This window comes from Colletotrichum tamarilloi (genome assembly GCF_030869305.1).
Source record: "Colletotrichum tamarilloi strain Tom-12 chromosome Unknown Scaffold_259.1, whole genome shotgun sequence".
Lineage (NCBI taxonomy): Eukaryota > Fungi > Ascomycota > Sordariomycetes > Glomerellales > Glomerellaceae > Colletotrichum > Colletotrichum tamarilloi.
In genome coordinates this window covers 1-22390 of record NW_026849642.1, presented here as the reverse complement: position 1 = coordinate 22390, position 22390 = coordinate 1, and the positions used below count along the sequence as shown (strand labels likewise).

General features: G+C 49.6%; 10 protein-coding genes across 10 annotated transcripts; 4 read left to right on the top strand and 6 right to left on the bottom strand.

The window, feature by feature from the left end:
* Nucleotides 1-213: 213 nt before the first annotated feature.
* On the bottom strand, nt 214-2406 carry CTAM01_16762 (uncharacterized protein; the record flags this gene model as incomplete). The annotated part of the gene is made up of 7 exons (XM_060532754.1): nt 214-595; nt 645-789; nt 853-1020; nt 1200-1338; nt 1395-1487; nt 1545-1996; nt 2046-2406. The coding sequence occupies 7 exons, from the start codon at nt 2404-2406 to the stop codon at nt 214-216; spliced, it is 1740 nt and encodes a 579-aa protein (XP_060372677.1).
* A 1079-nt stretch (nt 2407-3485) lies between these two features.
* On the bottom strand, nt 3486-4964 carry CTAM01_16761 (uncharacterized protein; the record flags this gene model as incomplete). The annotated part of the gene is made up of 2 exons (XM_060532753.1): nt 3486-4073; nt 4137-4964. 2 exons carry the CDS (start codon nt 4962-4964, stop codon nt 3486-3488), a joined length of 1416 nt encoding a protein of 471 aa, XP_060372676.1.
* Nucleotides 4965-5474: 510 nt separating this feature from the next.
* CTAM01_16760 (O-acetylhomoserine (thiol)-lyase) lies at nt 5475-6893 on the top strand (the record flags this gene model as incomplete). Its single annotated transcript, XM_060532752.1, has 2 exons — nt 5475-6640; nt 6701-6893. The coding sequence occupies 2 exons, from the start codon at nt 5475-5477 to the stop codon at nt 6891-6893; spliced, it is 1359 nt and encodes a 452-aa protein (XP_060372675.1).
* A 264-nt stretch (nt 6894-7157) lies between these two features.
* Nucleotides 7158-8447, bottom strand: CTAM01_16759 (mannitol 1-phosphate dehydrogenase; the record flags this gene model as incomplete). Its single annotated transcript, XM_060532751.1, has 1 exon — nt 7158-8447. The coding sequence occupies one exon, from the start codon at nt 8445-8447 to the stop codon at nt 7158-7160; it is 1290 nt and encodes a 429-aa protein (XP_060372674.1).
* Nucleotides 8448-9043: 596 nt separating this feature from the next.
* Nucleotides 9044-11143, top strand: CTAM01_16758 (uncharacterized protein; the record flags this gene model as incomplete). The annotated part of the gene is made up of 8 exons (XM_060532750.1): nt 9044-9292; nt 9364-9400; nt 9462-9547; nt 9634-9718; nt 9778-9840; nt 9961-10557; nt 10629-10999; nt 11066-11143. 8 exons carry the CDS (start codon nt 9044-9046, stop codon nt 11141-11143), a joined length of 1566 nt encoding a protein of 521 aa, XP_060372673.1.
* A 280-nt stretch (nt 11144-11423) lies between these two features.
* CTAM01_16757 (3-oxoacyl-(acyl-carrier protein) reductase) lies at nt 11424-12260 on the bottom strand (the record flags this gene model as incomplete). Its single annotated transcript, XM_060532749.1, has 1 exon — nt 11424-12260. One exon carries the CDS (start codon nt 12258-12260, stop codon nt 11424-11426), a length of 837 nt encoding a protein of 278 aa, XP_060372672.1.
* A 549-nt stretch (nt 12261-12809) lies between these two features.
* Nucleotides 12810-13968, bottom strand: CTAM01_16756 (uncharacterized protein; the record flags this gene model as incomplete). The annotated part of the gene is made up of 3 exons (XM_060532748.1): nt 12810-13008; nt 13068-13246; nt 13303-13968. The coding sequence occupies 3 exons, from the start codon at nt 13966-13968 to the stop codon at nt 12810-12812; spliced, it is 1044 nt and encodes a 347-aa protein (XP_060372671.1).
* Nucleotides 13969-14420: 452 nt separating this feature from the next.
* Nucleotides 14421-15387, top strand: CTAM01_16755 (uncharacterized protein; the record flags this gene model as incomplete). Its single annotated transcript, XM_060532747.1, has 3 exons — nt 14421-14591; nt 14647-14724; nt 14797-15387. 3 exons carry the CDS (start codon nt 14421-14423, stop codon nt 15385-15387), a joined length of 840 nt encoding a protein of 279 aa, XP_060372670.1.
* Nucleotides 15388-16124: 737 nt separating this feature from the next.
* On the top strand, nt 16125-19237 carry CTAM01_16754 (uncharacterized protein; the record flags this gene model as incomplete). The annotated part of the gene is made up of 5 exons (XM_060532746.1): nt 16125-16422; nt 16684-16992; nt 17140-17663; nt 18221-18289; nt 18371-19237. 5 exons carry the CDS (start codon nt 16125-16127, stop codon nt 19235-19237), a joined length of 2067 nt encoding a protein of 688 aa, XP_060372669.1.
* Nucleotides 19238-19337: 100 nt separating this feature from the next.
* CTAM01_16753 (uncharacterized protein) lies at nt 19338-22054 on the bottom strand (the record flags this gene model as incomplete). The annotated part of the gene is made up of 4 exons (XM_060532745.1): nt 19338-20030; nt 20103-20406; nt 20464-21137; nt 21206-22054. 4 exons carry the CDS (start codon nt 22052-22054, stop codon nt 19338-19340), a joined length of 2520 nt encoding a protein of 839 aa, XP_060372668.1.
* Nucleotides 22055-22390: the final 336 nt, after the last annotated feature.

The following is a 22390-nucleotide window of genomic DNA, read 5'->3' as shown; positions in this document are numbered from 1 at the left end:
TCCTCGAGAGCCTGACGAAGCTGATCTTCGGTATATTGAGGCATTATATATAGAAGAAGACATGTGCAAAAGATGAGCCCATTTGGACGCGAATTGAAAATGTTGTGATAAAAGGAGGTTGGGGGTGGGCATTGGGTTGTGGTGGATTTTCGCGTTTTTGTGGGTGCCAGAAACAGGGGGGTGCCAGGAAGTGGGTATGTTGACTTATCTGCTTTACTCCCGGGTGCTGACCTTGCTAAGCTTCCTCTTGGCCACACTGCTACTATCACCGACGTCCTTCCCCAAATCACTCTTAGAATTCTGGCCATCAATGATGACATTGTTCGAGTAGACAACCCCGTCAAAGATTTCATCCATCTCCTCCAAGGTTCTGCCCTTGGTTTCGACGAACAGCCAAGTAACGACAAATAGTATTCCAAGATTCCAACCACCGTTGATGGCATAGTATCTCCAAGAGATTCTTTCGATAGCAAGAGGAGTGGTGTAAAGGTTGAGGAAGCTGAATGCATACCCGATTGCTTGGGCAACTACGACCCCTTTAGCGCGCTGAGAGTATCGCAGCACCTCAGGAGGGTAAGTGTAGGCCAAGATGCTCCTGCACGAATTTTAGTAAACTTGAGGAAATTGAGAGCTCGTTCACGTACCAGCTTGCCGCAACTGCAAGTAGGAACAGGGCAACAACGACAATCGCACCGATGGCATACGCATTTGTCTCGGGATGGACCTCGGTCAGGTAAGACAGGCCGGCCAGAATTCCAAACAGAACAACTGTGGCGGAAGTTCCGGTAACTAGGTAGAAAGACAAGGAGGTCAGATCAATCCAGCGGAAAACTCATGTCGAGGGGCATCTACTCAATGGCTTGCGAGCTCCTATCTTGTCGATGATGAGGACACCGCCCACGCTGCAAAAGGCCTTCCACAGCAGCAAACCGATGTTGATCTGGATTACAGACTTCCGCTCAGAAACTCCTAGTTTTCCAATCAAGAATGACGAGAAGTATCTAGAAGATTTCGTCAGCGCTAGAACAATCAGAATGTGATTATGTCCTTGTAACATACAAGATCATATTTCCGCCTAGAATTTGATAGAAGATATTCGTTAGTATAGCGATTGTGAACCGTTTTAGGTTTGGGGCTGATGTGTTTCCCCGTTAGTTAGTTGTCAACTCGGCGACTCATCTTGGCTGAAGCTGGCTCACATGGCGCAATGAGATCTTTCCACCCTCCATTGCTCTCCTTCTCGTGGTTCAAAGCCGCGACAATTTCTTGTGTTTCTGAAAGTACCAAAGCATCTTCCCGGTTTCCGTTCGCATGTAATCGAGCGAGCACCCCTATTGCCTTGAGAAATATTCAGTCGAATGACCCTAAACCAGGAGTATGTTTCACGTCGTTACCTCGTCATGGCGGCCCTTTGAGAACAACCAGCGTGGGCTTTCGTCGACGAATGGTAAGAGAGACAGGGAGATGATAGAAGGCACTGCTTCTCCCTGTTTAAGAGACATCAGATAGAGCCTTGATGTTGTCTCAAGGGGATAGACACTTACAAGCATAAGTCCTCTCCATGCCCAGTCGGACTGCTTGTCGTAGATGCCCAGGACAATGCAACTGACCAAGAACGACGTGAAAGGTACGGATGTCAAGACGGTGCTTGAAAGAATTGAGCTATACTTGGGCGCCGCCACCTCCATAACCCACATGGGAGCAATGGAACCATTAATGAGGGAGGCAAATCCGATAATGAAGCGGCCGACGATGAGCTGTGGAACTGCGTTGCTGGTGAGTAGTCGTACTTGCAAAACGTTTCCGCAAGAGCTCTCACCCTTCGAGGCCGAAGCTTGAAGTACAACTCCGAGAATGATACAGATGGAGCCAACGGCGAGGCCGGTCTTCCGTCCCCAACGATCAACGACGGGACCCACTATCGGGGCACCGAAGATCGAACCGGCACTAATGATGGCAACATTCAATCCAATCATATCGCTATTCAACTTGAAGTCTATTGAAAGTCATTAGCTATGGAAACTGGGTCGGGCAGATAATCGCACAGTCTTGGTATGGCTTAACCGAGTTCAAGTTGTTGATCATCCCAGCATCATAAGAAAGAATGCAGATGTTCAACATGGCCACGAGGACCATGAGCACGTGTGAGACGATTGGCCCGGGGGTGAGCAAAGCCATGATGGCGGAGGATCCAGGATGCGGAGGTGTATTTTCTGCTGGTGTTACAGTCGGAGTCTGAGTTTGAGGTTGAATTGTCTCCGTAGACTGGCAGTCGGGTGTACTCAAGTGTTGGTTGTGGTGATTTGGGGGATCTAAAGTCAATGTAGCAGTTGTCAACTCATTCGCAGACAACTCAAAAATCTCTTCTTGACGTTGATCTGAGCGCTGAGCCGGCCACCTGCGCATTTTTCTCTTTTTTCCAGGTACGCGTTAGAGATACCACACACTCTCTTGCTACACACCATGAAGCGATAGATAAGACATTCCGGGTTAGATCAACGAACCCACGAGTGTCCGGTGATAGGGGTGCACCTGAACCAAACGCCGTAGATTCAGAGACAGCGCGCGCTGTCTGGCTGTGTGCGTGCTGAGTTGTGCGGCATGCTCATAGCTGAGCGGCGTATTTCCCGAGAGTGCCGAGCTTTAGGCACTAGCTTCGGCCGAATGCCTCAGGCTAACATTATAGTTCCCCCCTTCTCCCCTCTGTGATCGCAAAATGGGAATTCCCAAGGACCCTCATTTCTGTACAGTATGTGTGACGAATTCCCGTACAGATGTGCATCCGCCACTAGGTTTCGTCTCCGATGTTACGACTGCGCTATCCGTATACGCCAGCAGTGTCTCAATCGGCTTTCAAGTTCCAGAGCCCGAGTATGATGGTTTACCGACGCAGGCAGGAACCGGTTTGAGAGTTCTGACTCAGCATGGTACGTGGCATGGTAGAGACGGAATGCCCGCCGAGAAAGCATTTCCAGTTCAGCTGGGCGCTGAGAATTCGGCAGATGTAATTTGCAGGGAGTGTACGGAGTCCCTGCACCCCACCACAACATCTCGATATTCTCGTAGGGAGTAATAGTGCAAGCAACATGACATCGCGATAGACTCACTGCAACGTCAATCTCTGAGAACTCATGCCAGGCCAAGAATTCAAGATCCCCCCAAAGTCGTTTCCATACGCTCATGGTTTCATTGTCTACTTACCACAATCCTTGGCATATGTGCTTTCGCTCGCCCTTTTACTCAATTGGCATGGGAGAATTGGCAAATCTTTATGAGAGTAAACTTGGCCGTCCATTCTTAAACACAGCTAATCGTATGGAGTTTTCGAATGTAACTACACATTTCAAACCTGATACTTCGGATCAATATTCCAACATTTCTAAATCATGCATCTAGTATGCGTGCCAATGCTATATACTCTAATAAGTTGGTTACGTAACAACTCAAAGCATTCTTAGGTGTGCGAGCTTCATCAAAAATTCAAATCACCAGTACCCGCCAGGGGGCGGAGCCACAGCTACATCGTTAAGATGTCCCGTGACACCGTTTTTGATGTCCTTAGCAACCTTGGGAAACTGCTCTCTTGCAAACCCCAAAGGGTCCCAGGGCTTCAGCTTGGGGAACCGCTTCTTGGCCCACTCTTCCGGGGCCGCCTCGATGTCATCCCAGGGAATCTTGTAGAATGCGTCTCTATTCTGTTGTCCACTCTTGTGCACTGCATTGGACCGATGGTACCGGATCCGTTGTGCGGCTTCAAGTGCTAGTTTGACGTCTCCGTTGGATGACTGTAAACACTCAGCAACCGTCACCGCGTCTTCGAGAGCTTGAGAAGCGCCTTGTCCGGCAGTAGGAAGGTTGGCATGAGCAGCATCTCCGATGAGAATCGTGCGGCCACCTTTGCTAACCCAAGTGTCTATGGTTGGCCGATAGACCAGCTTGAAATCGATGGTCTTGTTAGAAGGTGTAACGTCGAGGAGCGCTTGTGCATCTCTTCCTGGGAAGAAACTCATCCACTTTGCTACATGTTCTCTTTCGGCGATATTGGACCAAGATTCAGATGATTCTTTGTCGTCCTATCAACGTGAGTCAGTAAGTAAGTTATCGACATTATCTTGGGTAAACGCTGAAGCGCTCACCGGATGAACCAAGACCCAGGCAATATCTTGAGCTTGGTTCCAAACAAAGGCCATCAGGCTCAAGTTGTCATACATCCAGAATCGAACAGTATCTCTATCCTCGTGGAAAAGATCCTTGATTCCGGGGTGATTTCTCATCGTTTCGTCAGTCTTGAAGAAGCTTCTGAACACAGACCAGCCGCTCGTGGTCTCGTCGATCTTCTTGTCGTCAAGATGCAAAACCTGTGCTCGAGCGATGGATCGTGGGCCGTCTGCGGCGATGACACAGTCGGCCCAAATAGTCTCGCCAGTGCTGAGCTTCACACCTGCTTGGCTTTCTTCTTCAAGGTAATCCGTGACTGAGACGCCGATCCTGATGTCCTGGACACAGGTCTTCGCATAAGCAAGGAAAATCGAGTGAATCTTGCCTCGGTGGCCTGCATAGGTGATGTTGTGTTCTTTTCCATCCCTTGCCCACGGAACATCAACGATGAATTTGCTGTCGTACTTGTACAGCTCCATGGTGCGGATTTGACTACAACCTGTGTCGTGAATTTGCTGGCCAACCTTGCCTGCATCCCATCGATTGATGATACGGCCAGCATTGGGGAAGAAATCAAGAATATCTGCCAAGGAGAACCGTAGTGAGTTTCGTAGATCATTGCGACCAAAGCTCTGCCACACAAAAAGAGGGGCGGTTTGGTGATGCTTACCACCTTGGCTATTGGAGTCAGGATACTTCTCCAACACCGTGACATCCATGCCACGGTGTGCACATTCGATTGCGGCTCCAAGCCCGCCGAAGCCGGCGCCAACAATGATGACTTTCAATTTCTTGCCGGCAGTCATTTTTATAGATTTGTGTGGAGTGACTGTAAATAAAGTAGAGAGTACGATGCGTTGATACTCCTTTTTCAGACCAGATGGCCAGTAGTTGCAGCTTCAGGCTGGAATATATGAAATCTCGGACATTGGACTGAAGACGTTTGGTATCTTGGCACGAGGGAGAATCACTCGATGCATCATGAATGATTGCAAGCATGGAATGCCGCGGCACCCGAATTCCAGCGAACCATCCTTCCAACTCGGGGTCGCCAGCCGAAGGCCCGAGATGCCCGAGATAATGCCTCTTACCCACCCCGCCGTCTTACTAGACCCATTGCTCCAACGACATGGGCCAACTGAATTGCAACTAGTCATAGTAATCTCAGGTCGTGAGCCATTTCTTGGACTTGAGACAATAATTTGAAAGCATATTGTGGCGAAGGGCTTCGTCATTTTCTTATTGACATTACCACCCTTTGCTGTTGTTCACTACATACAATCCTAAGTCGAGAAAACTTCCCGCTAGACTCGAAAATGGCGACCATCCAACAAGACCAAAAACAGAATGTGCGAGTGATTCAAGTCGCCCAGAATGGATCTAACCATGTTCCCAAATTTGAGACTCTACAAGTCCACGCAGGGCAAACTCCTGACTCTGCAACGCTTGCGCGTGGGGTCCCGATCTACTCGACCTACGTCTTCAACTTCCACAGTTCAGCTCATGCTGCTCGGCTATTTAACCTTGAGGAAGAGGGTGAAATTGCGACCCGCACGGGTAATCCAACTACAGCCGTGGTTGAACGTCGTGTCGCAGCCCTTGAAGGTGGCGTTGCAGCCGTGGCAGTTTCGTCCGGTCAGGCAGCCGTGTTCATGACCATGGTTGCTTTGGCTGGACACGGTGAGAACATTGTAGCGACGAAGCATTACTATCACGGCGCATATAATCAATTTTCTTTTCTCCTACCAGAGTTCGGCGTAACATGTCGCGTCGTGGAAGAATCTGTGGAAGCAGTCCGAGCAGCAATTGATGAACGCACCAAAGCCGTCTATATCGAAACTATCGGACACCCCAACTTCAATGTTCCGGACATCGAAGCTATTGCGCAAGTTGCTCATGAGAAGGGAGTTCCTCTTGTAGTCGAGAACACCGTCGGGTGCGCATACTTCTGCCAGCCCATAAAGCACGGAGCAGACATCGTCGTCGAGAGCATGAGCAAGTGGATCGGCGGTCACGGGAGTGCAACCGGCGGTATCATCGTCGATTCTGGCAACTTTGACTGGAGATCTTCGACTCGGTTCCCACAGTTCAACAAACCATGTCCTGGCTTCCATGGGTTGAACTTTTCCGAGCGATTTGGGAGAGAGGCCTTTATCATGCGCATTCGAGGGCAGATCCTCCGAGACGTTGGATCCTGTCTTTCTCCTTTCAACAGCCAGCAGTTCGTGCTCGGGATCGAGACTCTGAGTCTACGCTGCGAGCGACACGCTCAGAATACCATTGCTCTCGCGAACTGGCTTGAGAAACACGAAAACGTAGTGTGGGTTTCGTATCCTGGTCTTCCTAGTCACCCTCACTATAAGCTCGCGCAGAAGTATCTACCCCGCGGAGCTGGGGCGGTACTTATGTTTGGAATCAGGGGCGGAGCGGATGCTGGTGAACAGCTGGTTGACAACTTCAAGATGATCTCGAATAACCCAGGGTAAGTGACGAATACCGTGCCGTTGGCACACACCTGCTACTTGTGCTGATTTATAGTTAGATATGGAGACGCGAAAACGACTGCCATGCACCCCTGGTCGACAACACATAAACCTATGCTACCACAGGAAAAGATCGATCTTGGAGTTGCGCCGGAAATGGTCAGAGTTTCAGTTGGCATCGAGCACATTGACGATATCATCCACGACATTGAACAGAGCATGAGCATCAGTCCCGCTGTTCCAAAGGCATAGATTGGACAAGAGCTCGTGTCCCTAGACATTTAGTATTAAATATTCAGCTTGCTTCCAGCTCAAATTCTGGGCTGCCAAGTGCGTAAAGTACTTTTCAAACGTATGATCATCTGTCTTTGCCGGGTTCATAAGATTCTATGGTGTTTACCTGCCCACGTGGTGTGTTTCTCATCAAGCCGGTTCATATTTGCACTCCACATGCTCAATACACAAAATACTAGTATGAGTATCATCACTACAATACACACAAGTACTTGAAGCTACCTAGTCTTGAATATCTGCTCTCTGGGAATTTGTGGTAACCTGCGCAATGTCATCATCAAGGTTCTTGTCCCAAATCCAACTCATCCTGTTTTTCATAATCTCCGTGATCTTCACAAGGTCATCCTCCTCAGCTTCAAAGTGCCACAAGTGACCAGCTTCTCGGCTTGTAGCAACGAGATTTTGCGTGCGTTCAACTCGAGCTCGACTGAAGGATTTGAAAACGCCAGGCAGACCCTGTGCTTGCTGGACATTGTGGAGGAGCCTTCCGAGAACATAGGCATCCTCCACGGCCATACCTGCACCGGCTCCTTGAAAGGGTGTTGAAGCGTGCGCAGCGTCTCCGAGGAGACAAATCCTGCCCTTGTGGTAATTCTCCATAGGCGAAAGATCGAAGAGCGCCCAAATACCTGATTGGCCCATAAGTCGAACAATGTTGAGTACATCCGGACCCCATGTGCTGAAACTCTGCAGCATCTGTTCCTTGGTTGCCGGGATGACCATCGTCTTGTGAGGCCATTCCTTTGACGACTGAAAGGCGACCACATTCATCATTCTACCACCAGCAACGGGAAAGGTGAGCATGTGGCCGTGATACCCTAGATATGCTTGGCAGTTCTTCGCCTTCTCCTCGCCTAGAAGCTCCACAGCTTTGTCCATCGGAACCATTCCTCTGTAGCAGTATTTGCCGGTATAAGAGGGATTGGTGGCGGGATGATCTTCTCCAAGCATGATGCGTCGGGTTTGACTCTTGATCCCGTCGCATCCGATGACGGCACTATGCCTCGCTGACGTCCCATCCCCAAACTTCAAAAGGACACCATTGTCTCCAAGGTCGTCTATACCGTGTAAAGCCTTGCTGAATTGCGCTATTCCAGTCGGAAGGAGCTTGGCTATCTCATCAACAAGATGCGAGCGATTCACCATCCAGCTTCCTGGTTCGGGATGCTCCACAGAGCAGAGGTACGTCCCGGCAACGACACCACGGGCTCTGGCGGTCTCATCGGCGCTGTCCATCCCGACTCTAAAGTCGAACCAGATGTTTTCCTTGTCTGCGAAAATGTTTCTGTTCGCCCGAGCTTCAACTGCAGCCGCCAGTGGCTCCGATATCTTCGTAATTGCTCGTACTGCATTTGGTCCGAAGGCGACACCGGCTCCTATCTCGCCGAATTTTGGAGCATTCTCATACACAGTGACCGGGATTTTCGTGTGAGTTGTGATGTATAGGGCCAGACAGAGGCCACCGATACCACCGCCAACGATGGCCAGACTGAGGTCTTTGTCTGGTGACATTGGAAATCAAGCACGTATTCACTCAGCAAAGACAATGATGGGGCGTGAGGTAGATGTCAGGCCCAGGAGACGGATGACACAGTGACTGAGATATGAGATCTGAGCTGACACAGATGCATTATACTAGATAATAGAATCCGAAAAGGTTTCTTAATGCTTCAGCTAGTGACCGAAGGCGTCTGATTCTAGGTGCTGCATTCTATTAACCACTCGGTTGGGCATTAGCCAGAATCGCCCTGTTGTGACCATATCCTATACAGTAAAGAATTCAAAATTAGTACCCGGGATACGTGCTTGCTTGGACGCCTGGCAGAATGACCGAGAAACCGAGCTCCTGTAAGCCGCCATAGCGTGTCGGCCGAAAACTCCGGAGCTCAATCACGCCCCAGGCATGTGACTGAGCTGATACAATCTGCCAGGGTTGGGAAAGCAATCGGTCTTGGCATAATGACTGGAAAGCTTCGGGGAGGTCAATAGACAAGACATGAATAACGTCTTCTCAATGTTCACTTGAACTTTAACTCACACCGTCAAAAGAACACAGCACAACTCAATAGACCCAGCACAAGCCACTGCTATCACAAAACTTATACACAATGTCTGCACAAATTGGGCTCTACTACCCAATCTTAAGGGACAAGTTTCAGCAAAACCTGTTGGCAGTGGCGGGATGGACAATTCTTTGCGCTTGCGCCTTCGGGGTGCTGCTTCTCTGGTCATTTGCAGTCGAGGTCAGAATGCCAAAACTTTCGATTGCATTGGAAGATGAGGTACCCGATCGACAGGAGCGAATTGATATTTTCATCAAAGACACAAGAAGGTTGTTCATCACAAGTTACAACAAAGTATGCTCATTTCTTTTGCGATTGTGATTAGCAACAACGGGGTTCCAAGCTGAATTTCTGACAACGATAAGTTCCAAAATCGGGTATTTGGGATAAACACGACTGAAGGTTAGTTGGAAAATACTAGGGGACATTCGCGAAATGTTCCCTGCCGTTGACAACTTTGCAGGCACGAACATCATTATACCCCTCGAGCTACTCCACGGGCTAGGAAGCCACAAGTCCCTGAGTTTCGCTGCATTTCTCGAAGAAGAGGTACGTACCTGACATGAAATTCACTTATTCTCGTAACAGTGAAGAAGTCGTTTCTAACTCGCTGCTCAACCTTCTGGGGATGGTAGTTTAGTATGAAGAAGTATACTAAAGTTGGCAACCTCGATGAGAAACAAATCGCCATCGTAAATAAGAAGCTGAACCCGAGTCTTCGTGAGCAGTCCTCGGAAGTTATTGTTCCAAGACTCAATCATGCATCTAACTCTTCTCAGCGCAATATGTTCCAGTACTTATTGATTTGATACGCAGCCACTGGCCACTCGAAACCTATGCAGGTAAGTCTCGAATCCTTGAATCCTTCAGCCACAGCAACCTAGCTCTCAGGCGTTTCTTGAAGACACTTGGACTCCACCTAATAATGCTTTCCCCTTTGGCAATACTTACTTTTCGAATAGTTCCCACAGTTGTCAAGCCGTGGCCACACGTTATGCGTCAGGTTTCTCGTGTCTCCGCAAGACTATTTAACAGCGCTGAGTCGGCGGACAATGATCAATGGCTGGATATTGCCAGCGAGCATGTTCATTCTGCTGTCGTTTGGACGGAAAATCTGAAGAAGTGGCCAGCAGCGCTGCGACCTTTTGTCCATCGATTTGTCAAGGGACGCGGAATCATGATGCAGCGCTTTGGCGAAGGCAAAGCTTTGGTAGCCAAGACTTTGCAAAGAAGAAGGCTGCTTGGAGAGAAGCCCCTGAGCAGTCCTCCCGCACTGCTGGACTATCTTGCCGACACGATTCTTGGCCCAGACGACGTGGAGGCGCACACAGTTGCTCAAATCAACTTGTGCGTAGCCGCCATTCAATCTATGGCTGCAACAGTCACCCAGTGTCTCATGGATCTTGCGACTTACCCGGAGTACATTTCTGAACTTCGTGATGAGATTGAAATGGTCCTGGCTCGAGGGAACGGGGTACTCAGTAAGCAATCATTGACGGATATGATGAAGCTGGATAGTGTCATCAAGGAAACTCAGCGATTGAACCCGCCGGATCTGGGTACGTACAAGTCCAACACAATACTACGGCAACGAGGGGACGTTTCAACTGACATCAACGAATCATAACAGCAAGCTTCCAGCGGAAGGTTATGTCGGACTTCACATTATCAAACGGCCTTCGCATCCCGAAAGGCGCACGCATCGCATTGCCGACTGGAGCCATCAACATGGACCAAGATCTGTTCCAGAATCCTGAGGTGTTTGATGGTCTCCGATTCTATCGAATGCGCGTCGCTAAAGAAGAGGCCCGAAGCAGCAATCAAATGGTGACAGTAGGTAAAAAGGACCTAACATGGGGTTATGGCAGGCATGCTTGTCCAGGCCGATACATTGCCGAGGTCGCCATGAAGCTGTTACTGATCGAGTATATCACGCGCTATGATATCCGGCTATCTGGGGATTTGAAGACGCGGCCGAAAAACATCGAGTTCGAGGGATTGGTAAGAACGACGCCTTGCCTTCTGCTATCGACGATCGGAATGCTAATGGTTTTCTAACGAGCGCAGGTTATTCCCGACCCCGACTGGGAGTTGCTGTTGACGAGTCGACTTACGAACGAGACTGCTTCAGATCGAGAGAGCTGAGTTAAAGTTATGTGATAAGTGCCATCATGGAGCACATGCAGTCGTGAAAGAGGAATTAACTTAATTTGGTGCATTCGGAATGGTAGATAGAAGTAGGCAGATTCGGTGTATCCATGTTTTGTTGTGTGCCATTTCAATCATTGCATAAGTTGAACAAACCAAATTGTCAAATTTCAGTCGGTGTGCGTAATAGATTTCACATTAGTGGTGTAAGGTAGTTAAGAAATGTAGTGATTGGATAATGGTCAATTAGGAAGTAAGATGAATTGACAAAAAGCTTCTATTGCATGGACACACCGCCTGTCACAAACATGTACTCGCCGTTGATGAACCGTGATCGCTCCTCAGCTAAGAACGCAACTGCCCATGCGACATCTTCAACAGATGCCGCACCACCTTCCACCGGTGTATCTCTGATGAAGACTTCTCTCAATCCTTCCCATTTTTCGGGAGAGAAGTGCTCCAAAAAACTCTCTGTCAGTACTGGGCCTGGTGCAACCATGTTGACCGTGCAGCCGTACTTCGGTGGTAATTCCTTTGCCCAAACACGCAAGATTGCATCCAAAGCCCCTTTGGTCGCTGCGTAGATTCCTTGAGTCGGCTTCGGTACTCGGGACGCCGCTGACCCCACCATGATGATGCGCGAGCCGCCAATAGTACCAGACATGTTCGGAGGGTCGGCCGGTTTGTAAGGCGTGAGATGTGGGAGCGCTGCTTTGACCAGTGCGAAAGCGCCGCGTGCATTCAGGTTCATGGCTTGATCCCACATGCTCAAGTCAGCGTCCCAAAGGTGTGCAATGGGCACGTATCCGGCATTGCTCACGAGGATATCGATGCGACCGAACCTTGCCACAGCTTGACGCACCAATTCTTCTGGCCCTTCATCCGCCGTGAGGTCGGCACAGACCGCGATCCAATCAGTTTGGAGTTTCGCTCCAGTAGCTTCGCATTCTTGCTTCAAAGAACCCCAAGGGTAGTTCAGAACGATGTTTGCTCCACGACTTGAGAGTTCCATTGCAATTCCAGCCCCAATGCCTTTTGACGAACCCGACACGAGGGCTACCTTGTTCGTCATAGTCCCCCGGGGCGGTATAGGCGCATGAACTGGTGGTGACATGGTCTGCGCGGGCGTTGAATTTAGCGAGAGTGTCTAGTATGGTAGGTTGAAACAAGTGGAGCAGGGAACCTAAGCTTCAGAAGCAAGAATGGAAGTAGGAATCTTGTCAACTTGATGGTTGTCAAATTCGCAGTGGGAGTAAGGGGGCCTCTACTTAGTAAGGTAAAATACTTTGGTCATTGATATGTGCGTCCTGGTGGTTTGAGACCCATACTTCAGACGGATCTTCGGGATATATGCACCGAGAGTGGCCGAAAGCAAATATCTCACCAAATCAACAGCTGTTCGTAGTTGAGACAAGAACTCGTCGAGCTCAGAATATTATCACATCCGTGGGTGTTTTTTCCATTCCCAAGACCCATTGGATCCAAGCGGACCAGAAAACCCAATGTAAATACTGCGCAACTAAGTAAGGTCCAATACGCGTGCTTCATTTCTGAAACTGCTCTTGACACTGATAAAACCGCTGCATTCTTCTTACTATGGCCTAAGTTCTCGCAAGTATTCTCCGTAGCCTCCTTTCTCAGTGCCTTGTTTGTGCCCTCAAATCTATGCCTCAATCGGCATGGTAGGGAAATCCTTGAGTCCCGGTAGATCTTCGTATCTCTTCGTGAAAAAGGCACGAGGAATATCCGGTCCCCAGCTGGAGACTGTGGCAGCAACAGCTGGCTCATTGGCATTTGGAGAGTCTTCGTTCACGAGGTCGCCGTCGACGTAATGCTCGACAACAAATCCAGAGGGATCAAACCTAGACAGGGATATTAGGGATGCCATGATCAAGGAAACATTTGAAGCTAAGACTCTTACCAGTAATCAAAGATCTGGCTGCCGAGGACATGTCTTCCCACGCCGAAAACGTTGATATGTCCCTTGCGGATCAAGTAGTGGTGGCCAACTACTTGGCTGTCAACATCATCTATCTCCCAGCTGCTATGATGAGCCTTGATTCCATCGGTAACCTCGGGCGAACCAGCGATGAAGATGTTCTGCATTTTATATGTCAGCTCATACAAAATCTCAGAGTGTTCGGGGAGACACCAACATGATGATCGACGAACTCCTTGCCCTTGTCGAGATGAATGAAGATCATGATTGTCTTATTATTCTGGGGGTGGTAAAGGCAATCGGTCTTTTTGAAATTAAAAACCTCGCTATACCAGTCAAAGACCTCGTGCAGACGATCGATGTTCACTTCGAACCCGTAATGACCGAGCTTGTGTACTTTCGATGGTTGGTCTCGATCTGGTCGCTGGAACTCACCCAGCCTCTTCTTGTCCTCCCAGGTATTCCACATTACTGGCTTGGGAACCTCTCTAGGCTCGGGGACGCGGTCTTCTTGGCCGTAGATCAAAGTGATTGGCTCTCCTAGGAGATCCTTGACAATGACGACTTTCCCTCCACCTGGAGCATCGTAGTCGGTGATCGGGGTAGATCCGGGGAGCTTCGCCGCCTTCTCTAGCTCAGCCATGGACTGCACAATCCAAGCGCCTCCCCTGAACTTCCTCATGCCGTCGTTCGTCTTTTCAGCAACGTAGCAAAACTGATCAATTCCGAATCCTCGTAGGTAGACCTTATCCTCGGTTTCCCGCACAGGTATCAAACCGAAGTCGGTATAGAACTCCTTTGCTTTCTGAATGTCGGGGTGGCCATAACGGACGTGAGAGAGACGCTCGAGAAGGATGCGAGAATCAGCCGAATGTTGGGTCATTATGTGAACTGAATGCAGTGGTGACGATCAGTCTGAGGAGCAACGTAGCGGAGGGGTTGAATGTGAATATGAAAGTTTAATGATCACGCTTGTTGGAAGAGAGTGGTAATTACTGTTATTTCCACGCTTCTTATTGCCCTCGCCCTCCGAATCCCCGAATTGGGGTAAACTGACTGGCGACTTAACTCCCGTGATCTCGGTGTAAGTTGCCGAAAGGCAAATCCTCGGCCGGCCATTCTCTCCAGCACAGTCCACCACTGCCGTCAACGCGCTGCGAGACCAGACTGCGTCGACGTAATGTCTCCCGTCCTTCTAAGATATAATCTCACTCGACCGACGACAAAAATTATGTTTGCTTCAGAGCAGCCAGTAATCCACGCCCTCTTGTTTTCGGGTCACTCATAATCAAAACGAAACCGGACAAAAGACAAACTTCATCTCAATAAGTTGTCATGTCATTTGACAGATTGATACGATTTGAAGACGCGGAAGGCGTTGAGAGATATGGTAATATTGACAACAACGTTCCGGCATCGGAGCTGCTTGGAAAGACAGTGCAAGTAGTATTGGGTACTTTGGAGTCTGGCTTCAACGTATCTGATGATCAAGCCGTAGTCGGCAAAGTAGGACTGTCCAATCTCGAACTGAAGTTTACACAGACTAATCTCATTTACGTAGCTATTGTGTCCGCTGCCAAACACACCCCTCATTATCTGTGCTGGGGTCAATTACAAGTCTCATGCAAGCGAAACAAAGGTGAGAGTGATGCGACTGAACCTGAAAGGCTTCCAACAAAGCAGGCGCTAAGGATTACTTCTCAATTCAAAGTTCCAACCGCCCAAGAAGCCTGTAATTTTTGCCACCCCTCCCGACAGGCTTTCAGGACCGCTGGACGATATCAAGATCCATCCAGACGCGCAGGAGCTACTTGATTACAAGGGTGAACTAAGCGTTGTGATCGCCAAAGATGGATTCGACATCAGCGAAGACGAGGCGCTGGATTACGTTCTTGGTTACACCGTAAGCAACGACGTGTCAGCGCGTAACCTTCACGCACTCGACGTCTCCGGATATCAAATGGGCTACGCAAAGTCTTTTGACGGATTCGGACCTATTGGACCCAGCCTAGTGTCCCCTAAGCTGATCCCCGACCCACAAAATCTGAAGCTCACGACCACTGTGAACGGCACCGTCCGTCAAAGCAGTGACACGTCTCAGATGATTTGGTCATGCCGCCAGCTCATCTCATTCGCGTCTCGCGGTCGCACGCTGCGTCGAGGCACTATCATTATGACCGGAACGCCGGAGGGCGTAGGATGGCACACCAATGGCTGCTTGAACGATGGTGATGTGGTTGAGGTCGAGATCGAGAAGCTGGGTCATATCAAGAACAAGATGGTTTTCCAAAAGAGCGACTAAAGTGCCGTCCGTCACGAACTTTAGGTCGAGAATCTTCTTTAAGTATTCCAAAGACCACTATCTTTTAGCAAATGCATGTAGATGAGATATAAATTCAAACGATGAACATCAGACTCGCATCTCCCATGATTTAACATATGCTCTGCAGACATATCTGGGAATACCTAGTGGCTCCTCTCTCTGGTCGCCGCATGCGTTGCCCACCTCAGGCCATGCAACTGCCACATTTGCTCAGACCAATTTTTAGAACGACGCAGTCGCATCCTCGATTGTAGTGGAAGGCAATAATAATTCAAATCTCCACACATCCACGATTGATTCCTTACCCTTTCCCTTTCCGTTGGTCTCACCAGATCAGTGTGCAACAATTGGCACTGGAACCACATGCAGGGGTCACAAGTCTCTTTCTTTTCATCATTGATACTGTACTACGTAGTTAGCAGCGACTATGACAAGGGTTCCACATCCTTGTTGAATTCCATTTCGGCGCCGTGCTTCTCTTTTCGTTGACTGGTTAATGCAATTGACAAGGTACCGGCCTTCTCGGATTTCTCGGCCGAAGTTGCCGGTCACCTGTCGCTGCCCCGCTCCGTAAGTCCGGGCTCGGGTAAGTGAATTATCTCTAAATACATCTGCTTAAGAACTCCATCTCTAACGGTGACATTGTACTTCGAGGACGGACGGATTTTCGTTGTTAGCTTGACCAATCATAACCGACACCCGATACGCGTCGCACAATGACAACAAGCCAAACTACGCCTCAAGCAACCGGCTCCATTCTGCTGAAAGGCGGCACCCTACTGTTTCACAATGAGCGAGATGATGTGACGCCTCTCAAGAACACCGACATACTTGTGCAAGGCAACCGTATTGCCAAGATTGGAAAAGCAATTGCACTCCCGGCAGGAGCTCAGCTCGTCGACTGCAGCGGCAAGATCATTAGCCCAGGTTTTGTTGACACCCATCACCACCTTTGGCAGACCCAGCTCAAGGGGTGCCATGCAGACCAATCAATCTTTGACTACGTTCCCTCTGGTAAGTTATTTTATGTCTATATCAACGAAGAATTATAGAGCAGCCTCGTTAACACAGCTCAGGTTATTGGCAAAGCCATGTCTATTCTCCCAAGGACATGTTCTGGGGCCAGTTGGGTGGCGCACTGGAAGCGATAGATGCTGGAACAACTTTCGTACTTGATCATGCTCATGGCAATCAAACCAATGACCATGGTAGGACTCTTTCGGCGAATGGAGGAGTTATTTAGCAGAATAACATACTGATGAGCTCATTACATAGCCACCCAAGCGCTATCGGCCACAATTGCTTCAGGCATTCGCTCAATTTTCGCCTACTCCCAAGCCCCATACTTCACGAAATGGGACTCTAAAACCTGCGAGCTATCAATGGATATCATGCCAGACTCAAGCATGGCGCATATCTTTGAGCTTGCAAAAGCACAGCCCTATGGAAACGGGAGGGTTCAAATCGGATTCGGATTCGACTACTGGTTTCTCCCCAAAGAGGCCATCGTAGGCATTTTCAACGGACTTCGCCATGCTGGTATCAAGCTTTTTACCTCTCACTACGCGAAAAATCCAACCTTTGGTACGTATGCTGGCGCTTGGCGTTACTATTTTCCCATGGATATGTGAAATTCTGATTGGAAGCCAGGAGCAAACCCCCTGATCCACACCCTGGAGGCTTATGGTCTCATCAAGTCACCTAGTGACATCTTGCTGTCGCACGCCACAGGCCTTGATGCGAGCGAGAAAGCCAAACTGGCTGAAACCCAGGTTGCTGTGTCGAGCACTCCAGACACAGAAGCTCAGATGGGCTTCGGCTGGCCTCTTGCCTTCTCATCAGGCATTAACTACACGATCGGTGTCGATTGCCACACAAATAACACATCCTCAATCCTGTCTCTCGCTCGATCTGCTTTGCAGATGGCGCGCCAACGCGAGGCGATTGCGGAGACAAATGGTCCAGATGGCGCTCCTCAGAAACTGAATCTCCAGCCGGCGGGCAGCACCCAGGATGCTTTCAACGCAGCGACCATCAGAGGAGCGCGTGCGGTGCTTTTGGGGGACGAGATTGGGTCCCTAAAGGAGGGAAAGTTGGCTGACCTGGTCCTCTTTGATGCTGCCGGGAGTGTGACAATGAGTTGCGTAGCAGACTCGGATCCTTTGACTGCGGTTGTTCGTCACAGCGATATTCGAGACATCGAGGCTGTTCTCATAGACGGAGTCTGGAGGAAGCAAGGAGGCAAAGTCTGCCCAGTGACCGTTGCAGAGACAGGATCCACTTTGCAGTGGGCTGAAATCAGGGATAAGTTGCTTGAGAGCCAGCGGGAGATTCAGCAGCGACAGAAAAATTTGAATATGGAAAAGGCGAAGGAGGCTCTTGTTGCCATGTACCGGATCAACACAAACAACTTGATCAAGAAGCAAAAAAAAACTTAGGACTTTAGCACGTACTAGTAACTTAGGAGAATGGCACTTGCTATACTTTTTCTTGTACATGCACGTTAATAAAGTCTTGTAGCATACACCAGGGCTAATCCGTTGAATATCAAACTGCTTCTTCACACCTAGAAGCGACGCACCGTCGAAGTGCCGAACAGGCGGCGGGCAGATCACATCTAGCCGGCCGAAAGAGCGAGGCGGCGCAACGACCCCGAGAGTCACGTAATGTAGGTAGCCTTCTCCCCGCAGAAGGTCTAATCTTGCTCAAAGTCGCGAGGGATATTAGAATGCAACTGTCAGCCCCTTGACTCTACCATTCTGTTTGTCTTTGTGATCCATCGCTGTCCTCTTTTTACAAATCCAAATTCAAGCTCTTTCCCACACGCACAAAGATGGCTGTATCAGAGAACAACGCAACCAAGACCGTTGCTTTGGCTGGGGTGAGTCATAACATGCTTTGATCAACGACGATCACTTCAATCCCAGAGCAATCAACTGATTCGAAGAGCGTGCTCGATCAGGCGAGCGGTAACTTGGGTCTTCGTATCCTAGAATCCCTGCTCGATGCAGAGTTCGATGTGACAGTCTTAATTCGCCACGAAAGCACCCCGATTGATTACCCTGTCAAAGCCCGAGTGGTAGAAGTCGACTATGATTCGTCCGAGTCACTTCAGAATGCTCTTGGGGGCACCGACGCTGTAGTTTCTGCAGTTGGCAAGCAGAATGGATTGCAGAGCCAGTTCAAACTCATCGATGCTGCGATCGCCGCTGGGGTAAAACGATTCATCCCGTCGGAGTTCGGTGCGGATCTCCAGAACCCTAAGATTCGTGCCTTTCCGACCTACCGAACTAAGGTAGAGGTCGAAGATTACCTGGAGAACGAAGTCCGGGGCACTGGATTGACTTACACCTACGTCTACAACAGCGTTTTGTTTGACGAAGGCCTGTCACTCGGGGCATTTGCGAACTTCTCGACCCGGACAGTGAACATCTTCGATGGCGGGGACACAACATTTTCTGCAACGAGGATCAAGACAGTCGCGCAGGCTGTTGCTGCTATCCTCAAGAACCTGGACGCAACTAAGAACAAGGCCGTTCGTATCCGAGACCTTGCGATGACCCCAAAGCAGCTACTAGAAACTCTCAAAGCGTTGGATCAAGATCACGCTTGGAAGGCGGTTGCAGTCAACACCGAATCGCTTGTCAAGAACGCCGAACATGAGCTAGCATCGGGCAAGTTCAGCCCAAAGGCATTCGCAGCATTTGCAATGAGAGCGACCTTTGCTCCAGAGCATGCACAGGATTATAGTCGCGACAACGAGCTCTTGGGTATAATTCACATGACGAAGGAAGATATTCAAGGGGTCTTGGCTGCAAGACTGTGCTGATCTCGCATCTCTGGGCTCTGGAAAATTCTAGATATCTTAGTTAGAATTGACATCTTGAGACGCGAAATTTCCATGACCGCGAAGAGGCTCACTTGATACTCTAAGTATGACTAAAATACAATTGGCCGTCTGCATTGGTGAAATCGCACATATCGTCCATCTCCAAGAGGGGCCCTATCATCTCGTCTGCATTATACATCGCTGTGTCGAATTCTCGCTCAGCGCTACGGGGCATAGAAACTACACCCGACTGAGCATTGTCGCATTGAACAAGATTCGTGCTGGCGTGTGGTCTTGCAATGCCCTTGGACGAGAACCGACCTCCCAATATCGGACGTTTCGCAGCAGAGGATGCCGACGATGAGCGCCGATCTGATAAAAACGATTTCCGGCGACCCAACTCCTTCTTTCTCCGTCTTCTCGCCTTGTCAATACTTCTCATTACTGAGCGCCACTGGTGTACCCGACTATGCCTCGTTGATGAGTCCCAACGAAGAACAGCACTTTGCTCCACAACTCGCCATGCCTTGTCGGCATCCCTACCCAAAGGCTGGTTGCACAGCTCTGAAAGAACAACCGCAAAAGCGTGCCACTCATTGTAGCACTTTGTAAGCCATGACCACTGCACTACTTGCGGATCAGTTCGGAGACGGTACGAATGCGCCATACAGTCGATGGCGTTCTGGAAAGCGCGCCTCTTTTGCTCGTCGGTGAGGGAAACACCAGATGATAATGGGTTGAGGACCATAAGGCGTAGATTTGCGACAATGGTGCCGACAAAGGAGGTTGTAAGCTTGAGCAAATGCGACGTCAGAGTTTGGATGTCATGTATGAAGTTTGGATGCCTTAGTTGTGTGCAACTTACACAGTGTAAAGAGCCATGAGATGGTTGACTCTTGGATATCTTGCTGGCGATATTTTCTCGCTGTCTCTCAACCCAGGCCTCCTTGTCGGCTATCGTCATTGAGACAAAGTTCATTCCGGATGTTGGGTCGATTCTCCGAGTGTCAATTATCGTACGCCAGATATCTGATGCCCAGCAACGGGCAGCAGTGAAGGACATGGTCGTGATTCCCTTAGACTCGGAGGGGTACTCTGTCATACCCGGGTATAGGTCCTCATCATTCACATTGATTGGTGGTCTTGAATCGAAGCTACTCAACTCTAGACTAATGACAAACGTGATTAGTCTCGATGCAAGCGTTTAATGGGCAGGAACAACTTACAGGCCAGATGAACACGAGTAGTCCTCGGACGCTGGCGTATCTAGAATGCAGATATTCCACCACAATCGTCGACGCATCTCAGCTTCGAAAGGGGGGAGATTGAACGTGCTCCCATCTCGATGCATGCCTAGGGACTGAGCAAGCCGCACAGCTAGTCCTGTCATGCTCCATGAATACGTAGGGTCTCTGCACCGTAACGTAATGAGGTAAACCACAAAAGCTTGCAGTGTAAGCATGTCATCCGTTACCATCAACCTCGCACGAGCAAACGCAGCGTCAGCACCTCGCCTAAATTTCCCCAACAAATCACATTGAGCTGATCCGAAACGCGCCTCGCATTCATCATCGGACAGACTGTTTACTGCACCAACATAGATGACAAACAAGAGGGCTTCCAAGGGGGCTGTAAGATTTTGTGGGTTTTGCATTGCTTCGAGGACGGCCAGTTCAACCGAGGGTATGTGCAGGACGGTAGCGACAGGGTGTACGTTGGTGTTGTACAGCTGCCATGCTTCTAGTCTCTGATTGCGAGGAGGATGCAGGGAGTAAGTGTCGGTTTCTTGGGTGCCGCCAGTAGATAGCAAGGAATACTGCAAAAGTTCTGACCGAGACGATGATGTCTGCTCTTCGAACTCGGAATCGTCCTCGCTGATCACGCCATCTTCCAGGTCATTCTATCGATAAACAGTCAGCATATAACGAGAGAATCACTAACTGCCTTCTCTAAGGTAGATTGACGTACCTCGGTATGCAAAGCTTCCCAAAATGTTCCACTGACGTATCTTTCACGACCATCATCCCTAACGAGCTTCCCCGTCGAGGTCCCGTATGGTGACCAAGAGTTGACCGAATCGCCTTGAGCACTGTCACAGTCAATGTTGGGAATCTCGATGTTCGATGCGTCACCGTCTGTGGAATCAAGAATCCCCGCCGGAGATTTCGGGCCGAGAGAGATGGCGGCCTGTTCCACCTGCATAGTGCTGAAATTGATCGCGACGCTCTCTTTCCTTGTATCTCTACATGCGCTTGTCGACGAGCCGATTGAATTCGGGGGGGTTGGTGGTGAAGGTGAGGCAGAATCATTATTGAATTCTGGTAGTTGCGTTTGAGGGAGTGTTGATATTGACTCTGGACGGGAGCTTGACCCTACGATGGGGGCAGAGGATCCTGGAATATTGCCTTGTTGCATACATTCTGCCAAGGTCTTGAACATCGGCTCCAGACGGTGAAGCTGCTCCCACAGCTGATTGTCAGTGAGAAACTGCCGCGCAGCCGAGCTTCCTTCAGGCGGATAGACACAGTCTGTTCCAGACTTCTCGCAGTGATGACACGGTTGTTTCTTGTCGCAACCGACCTTCCGGCGACGGCATGCTGTGCAGACGCGGCGTGGGAGGGGCTGGTTTCGAGATGTCTTGCTTTGTTGGTTGGATTGAAGAGGCTGCTGCTGCTGCTGTTGTTGCTGTCCTTGCTGGTGCCGGTCTTCTGTGTTGGAGGGATTCCATGCAGCGACAATGGAGTCCGCAATTGCTTGATTGCCGGGCGAGGCTTGCGATCGAGCCTTCGCCGGGGTTTCAAGCACTCCAGGCCCCATAATCTTACACAAGCGGACTCTACGGTCTGAACACCCGAGAGGCCGAAAAGATAAGCCGAGTTTTTGCTTCGTCCTTGGATCTATAAGGACAATACGCCTAACGTGAACGTCGCTTGCTCATGAGTTGTTTAAGTCAACATACCCACTTCCTGGCACCCCCCTGTTTCTGGCACCCACAAAAACGCGAAAATCCACCACAACCCAATGCCCACCCCCAACCTCCTTTTATCACAACATTTTCAATTCGCGTCCAAATGGGCTCATCTTTTGCACATGTCTTCTTCTATATATAATGCCTCAATATACCGAAGATCAGCTTCGTCAGGCTCTCGAGGA